At 28.5% G+C, this 14,439-nt stretch overlaps 1 protein-coding gene across 1 annotated transcript; it reads right to left on the reverse strand.

Moving 5' to 3' along the window:
• Window positions 1-6,565: 6,565 nt before the first annotated feature.
• LOC114162758 (protein PELPK1-like) lies at window positions 6,566-6,970 on the reverse strand. Its single transcript, XM_028046728.1, has one exon. It carries the CDS (start codon window positions 6,968-6,970, stop codon window positions 6,566-6,568), a length of 405 nt encoding a protein of 134 aa, XP_027902529.1.
• Window positions 6,971-14,439: the final 7,469 nt, after the last annotated feature.

Consider the following 14,439-nt stretch of genomic DNA (forward strand, 5'->3'; position numbering starts at 1 on the left):
GTGAAAGCTGCAAGAAAAAAACTAATATGAAGAAGGAAAAAGATAAACTAAAAAGAGAAAAAGGAAAAAACAGATAATACTTCCCTGTTTATATACTAACAAGTCACATCTAGAGACTAAACTCAATAGGAGTGCATAGATCGAAAGTCATAAGCAGAGGCGCACTAAAAATCAAAGTTTGACTAAGTTTCTTTTAATAAATTTTTACAAACTATCTATTTAAGTAAAAAAAAATGTATTATTTTATTTTAATTAAAAAATAAAAAACTAATTTATTGAATTTTATTTATAGAAATTTGTTAAGTTGATCAAAATAAAAGTTTGTCAAAAAAATAATTTTTCACAATTTTCTTTTAAGCATGTATGAAAAGATTTTGGATTTGGCAGGTATTGCCTAACGCCATCATAGTTTTTTGACCAAAAAAATAGATAAAAAAATTGGAAGGAATTACCTAAATTTAGAAAATGACATAATTTAGAAAAGAATAAAAACCCTCCATTCTACCATAACATTTTTTTCAACAAATTAACACCTTGTAATCACCATCCTCTTCTCAATGGATTTTTTAGAAATATGTTTCGATATATACATTCCAAAATGTACTAAAGAATAAAAATACAAAGATAACTTTTACTTTTTATATATAAGATTAATGAGAAGTAATTTGAAGTTAACAAGTTTACGGGGGTACAAAATTAAAAAAAGGGGTACAAAAAGAAACAACCCAATATTACACACTGTACCTTTTGGTTTTCTTCCATTTTGACACACACACATAAAAAGTTGATTTGGGAGACCACTTGAATAAAAAAAAAAAAAGAACTCTCCTTTCATTTACTTTGGTAAGAGACATATCCTAAAAAAAAAAAACTAAATGTTTTACTAAAATATTATCTTGACGTTATTATATTCTCTTCAATTTTAGTCATATGACTTACAATGTGGATGTTAATGGGACAGGTAGAGTATGGGTAGTAGCTTTCCTATATTCTATCCGTGGGATAAATATTCATTCGTACCCGTACTCATACCCATATATGTGCGAATATCCGTTATGTGAGTACCCGCATTTTTTTAGTATCCACGGATATCCACGAGTACCCGCGAATATTTATAAAAGAAAAATTTAATATTTATCAATATATATTAACCATAAATTCAAATAAAAATACAATGCATAACATTTACTAATGTCAAATAAAGTACAAATAACCCATTTAAATAGTGTCGGATGACAATTTACAAAGAAATTAAGATTTTTTAAAACCAATTAATAAAAAACAACACATTCAATTTCAATGGGTTAATGTTTTAATCATTTTTTTTAATTTAAATTAAAATTCAGCGGGTACGAGTATTCACATGTACAGATACTATGATACATGTATCTACCCCATTAACAGCCCGTTAACATGCAGATATAAACAATACTCGTATCCGTTATCTGCAGGTATCCATTTACAATATCAATTTTTTAACTGTTGCAAATTTTATTCGTAAATACCAAACATATACGAATTTTTTGACATCTCTTACTATAATATTAAGACTGAAATCTTATCGATAAATCTACTACCATGACATAATTATCAAAAATATTAAACATTTATTTCGGGGTGACACTAATGTCACAGTATGAATGTTTGTATTGGTATTTCTTTATTCTACACTTTTACTCTTTTAAGGTAACAGAAATTGATATTTCCTCATTTGACCAGTTGTCTCTTGATGGTTCAAAAATATTGACTCTTATATTTTTAGTTTCCCCCTCCATTTAAAATTTTTCCTCTTTCATTCTTAATCTTGTGTTGGATGAACAACACTTCTCCATTACTTTCATGAAACGACTTAAATGATAATTCGAGTTGTTTTCTTCTAACTTTACTCGGCATTTATTATTAGTTTATCTTTTTTTTTATATATTTGGTTATATGTTTAATATTGGTTTCTATTAAAGAATTTTTTTTAAATGCAATCATTTACTTTTGTCAAATTTGATAATAAAATGTGTAGTTTGTATCATCTTCATGTATTAAAAAAATAATATAAATATACGCATGATTGATTGTATGATGTCATATGTAATTCATAATTAAAAATGAAACTTTACACATCCACCGATTCAAACCTTAAAAATGGCGTTCAAAATGTTCACAAGCACCTGCACAATCTTAATAGTTCGACTTATATAAATTCTACTTAAATAAAAAAGAACATCATGTTCCATGGAAGCGGGGTTTGGTACGTGCCTTACATGAATGGCGTTAGGTCGGTCATTTAATCATTTCTGTCAAATGCTACAGACCATCATCATTTTTTTTTCTTCTAATTATTGCTCATTTAATGCTATTAGTTAATACTTCTAAGTAGAATATTATAATTAAACATTTACAAATGTAAGGCCATTAAAAATATTTCATTTTTTTTGACCAGATTGTCTTGTGAGTGAGACTAAGGGCTAGTCCCGTAGATAAAATTATTTTTCGTTGTCCTCATATTTTTCACTCATTTTTACAAAACTTAAGATTGTAGCCGTCAAATCCTCTGTTAGAGTTTGCTTTCACTATCACGTTGAGCTAAAAAAACTTGTTATTTTATGTAAGTATTTCTTCTTGTTCGAGCTGGTTCCTCTTCACCTTTTCGTAATTACAAGTAAAAGCTTATGTTAATTCCATTTCTTGGTTCTGTTCCACCCTGTTTTTAACTCCTTAGTTTATTTTTAAAGCTGTTGCACTCGTGATCGTGCTGTCTATTTTATCTATTTATACAATTCTATACAAAATATATATATATATATATATATATATATATATATATATATATATATATATATATATATATATATATATAACAGAATATAAAGTCAGTGAAATAATTGAAATAGAATCACAAAATTATTGATCATATTTTTTTTTCAAATATAAATTTACATGCGATGCGGATTTATACAAATCATACTAAAAAAAGTGTTTATTGTAATTATTATTTTTAAAATATTAAGTTACTTTAAAGCTTGCGCTTTTGCTTTTTAAAAATAGTCTCTAAATATTATATATATATATATATATATATATATATATATATATATATATATATATATATATCAGAATATAAAGTCAGTGAAATAATTGAAATAGAATCACAAAATTATTGATCATATTTTTTTTTTCAAATATAAATTTACATGCGATGCGGATTTATACAAATCATACTAAAAAAAGTGTTTATTGTAATTATTATTTTTAAAATATTAAGTTACTTTAAAGCTTGCGCTTTTGCTTTTTAAAAATAGTCTCTAAATATTATATATATATATATATATATATATATATATATATATATAAATTTTTTATGACTATTAAACATATTAACATAAATTATCAGATACGTAGAGAAATGACGTTTTGTCTTTATAAGAATTTATTTATTCTCATAAATAATATAAATTTTCTAATTTTAAACTCGAGTAAATAATATAATTGAAGCAAATTATGAAATATTGTTCACTAATCTTCATCATATAATTTTATCTTCATCCAACGTCTCAAATAATTAAGCGTCGGCATGCCGATACTAGTGTTTTTATAGTATTTATTAAATAAGTGTTTAAAAGATTTTTAAAAAATAAATTTTGCATTATCTTAATAAATTGCGGTTAGCATTTATTTATTTATTTTAGTTTATGAAAAAAAAAACATTAAACACTGATATTCTTAATGAATTAGATTACGGTGAGTGAATTTGTCTCCACACTGTGGCACTCTTCTCAACCATCTAGGTTCTTCACCAACCTTCTGAATGGTGTTATCGTGTCAATTGCTACTCTCTTATAACATGCATGCAATTATCTATATTCACTACTATTATTATTTCTCTATGGATAACATTGAACCTTTTAATATTAAATAAAATTCTTTAAGAGGAAAACTATTGTATGTTTTTATTAATAAGTAATGAAAATAAAATTTTAAAAATAATCAACATTAAGGTTAATTTTAATCAATTATCTAGTGTCATGTAATATTAAAGATAAAAAAAAATAGTATTTTTCAATTTTAAAAAAAATTATTCAACAAAAACTTATATTATTTAAAATGGAAGAAGTGATAGCTAACTTAGTAATCAAAGGAGAGAAAGAAAAATTGTGTGTTTAACTCTCTACTAATGTTAAAAGATATAAGATTTGTTTTATAAATTTAAAAGAAAAGTCGAGCTATTAACATTTCTCAATAAAAATATTAATTAAAACCAACTATTTAGAGAAAAAAAAAACATTTAAGTCTTTTAAAGTAATAATTTTATTATTTAATTACTTTGTTCTTAGATATATATATACCTCTAACATGTTTTCTACAGCAACACAACACACCAAAGTGACTTTTCAAAATGGCCTTTAATCTTATGCTTTTGTTCTGTTTTGTTGCAGTGATGAACACTGAAGTTGTTCCAAGCAGTGCAAGGAATCTGAAGAGTACTACTACTGCTACTACTTCACCTGAAGTGGTAACTAGCACTGAAAATATAGAACATCATCACAAAGTAGAAGCAGATGCAAGAAGCAACTACAAAGTGGAAAAGAAAGAAGATAAGTATGATAAAAACCAGATTTTTCCACCCATGTTGCCACTTCCTCCTCTTCCATTACCAAACATTCCAGGGTTACCACCTGCACTTCCACTCCCTCCTGTAACAATCACTCATGCTCACTTTTCTGCACCTTCTCCACCTACCTGATTATGCAGGGAAATCTACTTGCTTCCTGTGTTTTTAGGGTTTGCTTAAGGTTGTGTGCATGGTGTCTGTGTTGTGTTTCAGTTTATGTGTCTTGTGTGGGTTGAATAAAGCATGTTTCAGTTTCTGTGTGTTCATGTCTGTTGAATAAAACATGTTTTTGATTATGTGTGGCTTTACGGATAATTTTTTTAAGTGTTAACTATGTTTTTAACTTATGTTTTTAACTGTTAACTATGTTTTTCTCTTCAAATTTCAGTGTATTTTAGGATGAGTTCTTCTTCAAAAGAATTTATTAATTTAATCTTTTAACTTTTATTTATTATAATAAAATAGATAAATTAATCTTTTAACTTTTATTTATTATAATAAAATAGATAAATTAGATAAAGAGAAACTAATTCTAAATTTCACTTTAAAAAAAAAATATTTAACCATTCTTTTAATTTATTTAAGAAGTTTATAATTATTAGTCTCCTTTTAAGGTCTTAGTATTTATCCTGCCCTTTCGCAAAGAATAATGATTTGAAATGGTCACTATAATAAATTCACAATTTTTATTTATTATATATGTTTTAAAATTATACAGGGATTTGTCTTTTAGTATTTTTTTTTTAAGTTTTAAAACTTTTGAAAATAAAAAAGTTATGCAATACTTTTGTTAACAATATATACCCATTAATAAGCATCTTATCTAAATAAAACTATTAAAGTATCATGATTTGAGTATAGTTATTTTGTTAATAATAATTTGTTGTTATCACTTTCTTTAGTGTCAGAACCGAAGGGGTTTCTGAGAAACTTGAGACAGAACTGAAACAGAAGTAAAGAGAGTAATGGAGACTGAATTAGAGACAGAAAACTGTGCGCTTTTGTTGAGGCCAGTAAACCGTTAAAAATATTTTTGTTATAATCATGGAAATTCATAGATTAATAGTTTTTTTTTTTACAAACTGACAAATTATCTATTTACGTAAAAAGAATATTACTTTATTATTTTATTTTAATTAAAAAATAAAAAAGTAATCTATTTTAATTTTATTTATAGAAACTTTGTCAAATTTATCAAATAAAAATTTGTCAAAAAGATAATTTTTCTATAATCATTGTATTAATATTGATTGTTCATCGGTTTTCTTATTCACGAAAATGGCAAATTATAAAAAAAAATAATGGTTATAAGTTAAGTTGCGTAGAATCCACCCGATTTTTAAAGTAAAATTGTTTTGCACCACACACTAGTGTAAAAATTATGTACGAAAGTCACATCGCATCCCTTCCGTAACCACTTCAGTTTATACGATTAATCTTCAAATGTAACTCTGAATTACGAATGATTAAGATATTGAATTTTAAATGCGACGTAAAATAAATCCAAAAGAAATTTTGGTTCAAGTACTTTCCAAATGTTGTGTTAAATTAAAATGATTTTAAAATAAAAGTTAATTCAAATTTTGATACACGACCATCCAAATTAAATTAACATGAATCTAACCTAAAATTCAATTGAGTCAAAATAAAGATATAAACACAAACATAGATCATACGACTATAACTATATAAAAATTAAATAACTTATTAAATCGCACCTTTTTAAAAAAGTAATATTAATGTTTTTTTTTTCTCTGTTTCAGCTCCTGGTCAACCTATAAATGCAATTTTGATCCCTGCACTTTAAAAATATAAGAAATAGTGGCAAAGTAATTATATAATTAGTTTTTTTTGCTACCATGACAATATACTGTTTCTTTAATCCTGATAATGATAACGATACAAATTATTGAGAGTGAGAAATTGGAAACCTACTCCAATGAGTTTCACTGAATTTGGACTTCATGGCTTTGCAATAATTTTTTCATGCGGAATTGGTTGAAGCAAGGCCAAAGAAGAAGATCTTGATGGTGAAAAGGGAGAGCAAGAGAGAGTTGGTGGTAAAGTCAGAAGTGGAAGAGGTGGTAGAGGAGGCAATTTGGGGAGAGGTGGCAACATTGGAAGTGAAAACGCAGGAGGGTTGAGAAGCTCACCAACTGGTTGTTGAAATGACGGTATTGTTGGTAACAAAGGATTGGGAACAGTTTTAGTTTTAGGCTTTGAGAATAGTGGTGCAAATGAAGGTGGATCTGTTGGAACCTTGTTTTTATGCAGTAACAAACGACTTGCAAATGAAATCTGAATGTTGGTGAAGAGTAGCACAAGACCAAAGATGATTGGTTGAAGGTTGATGAAATTGAAAGCCATACTGTGATGTTTGAGTTCATGTAAGTGTCAATGAAACTGGGATTTATAGGAGATGAAGAATGGTACATGAAGATGGTTTTTTTCTCCACAAAGAAATGTTGAGGGTAAATTGGGTTTTTCATCCTGAGATACATCTTTCATGGTATTTCTACTTGGTACCTACTTCTAGGGTTGTGCTACTTATGAGTTTGACATCAAAATAGTTACTTTATAAGATTGATTAATAAAAAGTTTTAATTAATTTATATCATATATGATGGTTTGTATAGGTACTTTAAAATGCTAGTGGCACCTACAAGCCAACCACATGTGCTTTGCTCTTTAAATGGCTCAATAATGTTTTAATATATATATAATTTTTTTTCCTAAGTTACACCAACATAAATCTTTAGAAGGAAGAAATTAACAAGTTACATATTACGTGCATTTTAAAAGTGTTATAGTTGTATATTATAATTCTTTCAATAGAACAAGTTTTTGATTAGTTAAAAAAATGTTATAAAAACGTCAAAACAAAGTAATAGTTTTTTATATGTATTTTAAACATGTAAAAGTATAATTTCGTCTCAAACTTTATTATCTAATGACAAATTAGTTATAAAAATATGATTAAATGTTAAATTAGTTCTTATGATGATAATTATTTAACAAAATAATCTCAAGAACAAAACTTAACATGTATATAGTACATTTGCCTAACATTATTTTTTGTTCGTTTAAAAACTAACACTTTAGTGTTCGAAATTAAGCAAACTTTTTAATTGATGTCACCTGTAATAATGTACTTGTTAGGTTTTTGGAGAAAGAGGATCACTAGAGAATGAGTCCAACAGATTATCACCACTCTTGATCTAAAACTTTAAGACAATAAATTTATGAATTTTCATCCTAATAGAGTATTATACTTTCTCATTTCTACTCATTGTGAAACTTAGGCTTATACTTAAATTAATTTCCAACATATAATAATATAAAATATTTAATAATAATAATATAAATAAATTTATGTTATAATAATAAATAATATTATAATGATAAAAATAAAATATAATTTTATAAAATAATGATAACTAGAGATGATAAAGAGATAGGACAAATCCGGAGATGAGTTTCATTATCTTATATTCATCCTCAAATTGAAATGCATCCCCATCTCATATCAATATCCAACAAGTAATGTAATGTCAATTAATTAATTTATAAAAAATAAAAATCACAACAAATAAAATATGATATTATCGTATATTCAATATAGAAAGACATATTTTTGTTTCTTTAATATCAAATATTTAAAAAAAAAATAGTATACATTTCAAATTAGAGTATCCAATAAGATTTGATGAGAACCTAAATATTTATTAATTAGAAAATTATACTTTGACTTCCATTTGTTAACTCATATCCTTTACTGACGTGGCCTAATTTGGACAAAGACAAAGATAGTGGTACATTAATCAATGACCAACATCAAGCCACGTCACAAGGAGTAAATATGAGAGTCAAAAAATGGAAGTTATAGTATCATTGTCCTTATTAATTTTGTAAATTAATAAAACAAAGTTGATAAAACTAAAAAATACTTTAAAGATTATAAAAAATATTGTAAATGTGTCTTTAATTCCTTTATCTAAATTGTAATGAAATCTCGTTTTTATACACTAATAAAAATTACAATATATTATTTGAACAAAATTGTACAAAAAAGAAATATTATACTAATAATGATTGAAATTTAATATAGATATTAAATTTTTTAAACTTCAATCTATGTTGGATGATGATAAATAAGATTCATGGTAATTGTAAGACCCACTTATATTCTAACCCTTTATTTTAAGGATTGCCCCAATTTAATGGGCTTAAGGGCTGACCCATAGGGTGTACAAGGCCCCTAAGGCAGCCAAACCCCTTCCACCCTTGTCATTCTTGCAAAATAGTGCGTGCTTACTACTCTTTTTCTCTCCACAGAGGTTCTGCTAGGGTTTAGTCCTTAGTCCAGCTCAAGATAGCTCAATTCCTACTCTACTTCACGTAAGTTAACTCTCAGCTCATACTAGTTCCTTTCTAAGTCTCCTTTTCATACTTCCGCTAGAAGGTCCAATGTGGTAACCTCGTATTCTTTCTGCGTCGTTGTTCTAGTTCGTAAATTTGCTCCTGGAGCTACTGGTCCGTTGGCGTAAGGGTCAAAGTCTGATATTAGCCCTTTTCCAGGTAAGAGAAGTTAGGGTCTTGCATGTTCCTCGATTTTATGTTTGTTTTGCTATGGTTTTATGTTAGCCTGGCTTATTTGATGTGGTGAGTGCTTGAAAAATGCTAAAACTCTGTTTGGTTGTGAATCCTTGGCTGTGCGCGCGAGAACAGTGGAGAACCCTGGTATTTTTGCCTAGGCGAGCTAGTCTCGCCCAAGCGAGAGCATTAGGGGTTTCTCCTTTGAGTTTACGTGAGTTGTCGCTCATGCGACGAGCTCCTGTTTTGAGCGAGAGCCATCTTGCTCAGGCGAGGAGATCTCGCCCAAGCGAGCTAACCCGAGTGCTCCTTATTCCTCTTTTTGAGTTCTCGCTTAGGCGAAGGGAACTCGCTTGAGCGAGGGAAACCTGCCGCCTGAGCGAGACCTTTCTGCCTGAGCGAGGAGCTGGGCGAGAAGTGCGTTTGTTCTGTGGTTCCTTTGTTTTTGGATGTTGGTCATATGTTTGGACTGATTATACATTTTAAAGCATGAATTGAGTGATTATGTATGAGCAAGATGAATTATGGTTTGTGATTTATGAGTTTAACATGAATTGGGTATGATGCATGTATGGGATGATTCATGGGTTAAAAATGATGAATTTGGTATGGTTTTGGAATGAAATATGAATGAAGGCTGGTTACAAATGTTGGCATGAGACTTTTATACATGACCAGTACATATTGGATGGTGAAACATGATTTATATGTGGTTAGGGCGTAATTCCATGATAGTTTTGTGGTGGTGCCTCATTGGTTAGGCGTAATTCCACGAGTCTCTAGGTGAGACCCCATGGTGGTGCCTCAGTTGATCAGGACGTAATTCCATGACCCTTGTTAGTGGGAGTTCATGGTAGTGCCCCATATATATAATTTAGTAAGAATTCAAGGTAAGGTTGCATCCTGACACTCTAAAGAGTTAGTTAGTCTCACATAGAGCGTACTGACTCTAGTGGTGAGAGTAGCAGGAGGCCTGAAACTCATTAAGGACTAACCTTGTGTGTGGGGGATGAGACATTGTAACAATTTAGCTCGGTAGAGCAGCTCGGTAAAGCAGGGAAGTCCACCATAAGTGCAAGCATCCGCTGAATCCGACTAATTATATGTATCCGGATGAGTCGTGTTTGAGTCTTAGTGTATTGTTTGAAAAGTCATAACATGTTTGGTTGACATATACTACTTGGACTGTGAAATAGTATGTAACTGTATGATAAACTGTTTTCTACTTTAGCTTACCTTTCTGTTTGTTGTATGTCTGTCTGGTGTGGTTTTCCCTTTTTGCGATGATCATCAATTTATTAATGTGAGCAGATGTGAGAAACACCCGTGGTCATCAGGGTGATGGAGGTTCCGCTGTTTAGCCTTCCTAGGCTGGATTCCGCTGTTTTGGGCTTTCTTATAGGGTGCCCGTGACGTGTACGTGTAGGATGAACCAAATCCTCATTGAATTTAATTTTTCCATTATAAGGTGCTCGCATCTGTTCGGCAGTCCCCCCTGTGAATACTCCGCCAGTATGAAAAGTTCTTAATGTTAATTGAGTGCCCGGTTCTCCAATGGATTGGCCCGCAATAATACCTACAACTTCTCCTAATTCCACCAAGTGACCTTGAGTAGGACTTTGACCATAACACAATCGACAGATCCAAGATGTATTCCTACAGGTAAAAGGAGTTCGTATAGATATTGGTTGTGTTTGAAAGGTTTTCAATCGATTGAAAAGTCCAATTCCAATATCTTGATTTCTAATGGCAATGCATCGTGAACCTCTGTACATGGGCTATGGCCCATGTACTGATTTGTCTTTTAGCACTATATTGATTACTGTCGATTTCTTGTATTTTGTTTTGTATTGGCATCGTGATGTGCCTTAGTTTCCTCTAAGTATCTTGGGATAATTATATGGAGTGACGTTAATACTCCGAAACCTCGCTTCTTATATTTCTGTGTGACATTTCATTTAAAATATAATTAGGTTTAATTAATCGTAAGGTACCCAGTTTGGTACTAGAGTGTCAAATTGGTACCCGCTTTTAAAAAAGTGTCAATTGCATCCCAACTTTTGAAAATTGTTTCAATTAGGTCCCTTTCAGACAGAGTTGACTAACGCCGTTAGTCAACGTGCCACGTGTCAATCTGTGGTTTTTTTGATTTTTTTTTAAAAAAATTTAATTTTTTTTTATTTTTCAATTTTTTTTTTAAATTTTTTAAAAAAAAATTAAAAATGCCACGTGTCAAGTCCCTGTGTGTGACACGTGGCATTGTCAGTGCCACGTGGCATTGTAATGCCACGTGTCAGTGTCACTATCAGATGCCATTGTGATGATTTCGATTTGGTCCCCACATATGTCTTTTTGTTTCAATTTAGTACCTAAGTATGTGTATCTGATTCAATTTTGTCCCAATTTTTTTTTTAATAATTAAAATATTTTTGTAATCCATTTTTTATAAGATTAAAAATAATTAAGTATAAATATTTTTACAAAATTAAGTACTAATATTTAGGTATAAATACACATTTGGTACCCAAACTTTTCCGGAAAGTTCAATGTGGTACCCGAACTTTAGGAATGTTCAATTTGGTACCCCAATTTTCTAAAGAGGTTCAATTTGGTCCTCTCCGTTAAGTTGGAGTTAACACCGTGTCCGTACAGGACACGTGTCAAGCCATGAATTTTTTTTTTTTTTAATTTTTTTTCAAAAAATTAATTTTTTTTTTTCAAAAAATTAATTTTTTTTTCAAAAAATTTTAAAAACTGTCACGTGTCAGTTTATCATCGTGCCACGTGGCAGCTTACAAGCATGACACGTGGCAGTGTAATAATTGTTTTCAATTTAGTACCCCAATTTAAATTTTTGGTTCAATTTAGTACCCCAATTGTTTAAAATCATTCAATTTCGTCATCTTCCATTTGAGACCAAATTAGTAAATAAGCTTAATTACAACCTATATATACATGTTACAATAACTTTTTATAATATATATACATCAAATCATTTCACCTAAATACTTAAATTATTTTATTTTTTTCATTTTAAGCTTTGTAATTTTTATACATGAAATTTTTTACACTTGTAAAAAATAAAATAATTTGAATATTTAGGTGTAGTGATTTGATGTATAAATTCAAAACAATTATTTTAACATGTTTATATAAATAATAATTAAGCTTATTTACTAATTTGGTCTCAAATAGGAAATGACGAAATTGGATCATTTTAAAAAATTTGGGTACTAAATTGAACCAAAAATTTAAATTGGGGTACTAAATTGAAAACAACTATTACACTGCCACGTGTCATGCTTGTAAGCTGCCACGTGGCACGATGATAAACTGACACGTGGCAGTTTTTAAAATTTTTTGAAAAAAAAAATTAATTTTTTGAAAAAAAATTAAAAAAAAATAAAAAATTCATGGCTTGACACGTGTCCTGTACGGACACGGTGTTAACTCCAACTTAACGGAGAGGACCAAATTGAACCTCTTTAGAAAATTGGGGTACCAAATTGAACATTCCTAAAGTTCGGGTACCACATTGAACTTTTCGAAAAAGTTTGGGTACCAAATGTGTATTTATACCTAATATTTATAATGTTTCTCTCAATTTCAGACCAAATTTATTATTTGTATGAATGTTATGCTATTTATAAGTACTAAAATGACTTTTACCACTAAATTTTAATATAAATATCAAATACTTAATTTTTTTAAACTTTTATACTTAATTACTTTTAATTTTATTAAAAAATATTTTAATTATTAAAAATTATTAGGTCAAAATTGAATCAAATACACATAAGTAGGTATTAAATTGAAACGAAAAAACATAAATGGGGACTAAATCGAAATCATCACAATGACATGTGATAGTGACACTGACACGTGGCATTACAATGCCACGTGGCACTGACAATGCCACGTGGCACACACAGGGACTTGACACGTGGCATTTTTAATTTTTTTTTTAAAAATAATTTAAAAAAAAAATTGAAAAATTAAAAAAAAAATTAAATTTTTAAAAAAAAAAATAAAAAAAAACCACAGATTGACACGTGGCACGTTGACTAACGACGTTAGTCAACTCTGTCTGAAAGGGACCTAATTGAAACAATTTTCAAAAGTTGGGATGCAATTGACACTTTTTTAAAAGCGGATACCAATTTGACACTCTAGTACCAAACTGGGTACCTTACGATTAATTAAACCATATAATTATTATTTAAATGGGGTGTTACAGTAATAATATTATATTATAGTAAATAAATTATTTTTATAGAATTATGAGATAAGACTATACTTATCATAACGAGTTAGATAATAAAAATAATTAACTAGTTATTTAGTCTTCTAATTTGTTTCTTTGATTCATTTTGATTATCTTATTACTTTTTTGTTCAATGTTCAATTTAGTTCTTCAATTTTTTTAAAATGTTCAATTTGATCTCTTATTCTTTTTGATTTAACTTAGTTTTTTTTAAACGATCCATTTTTTTTACATTTAAGTGGAGTGATTTGATGTATAAACTATAAAAAAATATTTTAACATGTACATATAAATTGTAATTAAAATTAATTACTAATTTGGTTTCAAATTAGAGAAAACAAAATTGGATTGTTTTATAAAAAATATGACTAAATTGAATTAAAAATAATAAGGGACTAAATTGAACCTGCGTAAAAGATTGGAAGACTAAATTAAACAAAAATAATAATAAAGATACAAAAATGAATTAGAGCAACAAATTTGAGGACTAAATGAATAATTAAACCTATAAAAACTACCAAAATAATATTTTACACAATAAAAATAAACAACAAATAACATTATTAAAAAAAATTAATTAAATATGTGTCTTAAAACAATTTGATACACCATCAATGACGAAATTTGAACAAAAATTTTAGGGCGGCCAAATTATGTTTGTTATATATAAATTATTTTTTTAATTATTGTTTTTTTTTTCATTTCTTTACATCAATTTCTCTATTAAAAAAAAACACTCATGACAATAGAATCCAAAACATTATGACAATAATATATATAAAAGAGTAACATAAAGTTTATCATCAACAATAATATATTAAAAAAAAATTACCTGTAATTAGAGTACTCCTCTATGTTCTTCTAATGACTTCAAATCATCAATAATTGAATCACTAGTGAAGCTAGTTGTAATATCTCTTTCCACGAAAATCAACTCAATTACTTGTAATAATGAAAACATCTGAGCTAGGTCATCCAC

The sequence above is a fragment of the Vigna unguiculata genome, chromosome 9, assembly GCF_004118075.2.
Source record: "Vigna unguiculata cultivar IT97K-499-35 chromosome 9, ASM411807v1, whole genome shotgun sequence".
In the NCBI taxonomy this organism is placed as follows: domain Eukaryota; kingdom Viridiplantae; phylum Streptophyta; class Magnoliopsida; order Fabales; family Fabaceae; genus Vigna; species Vigna unguiculata.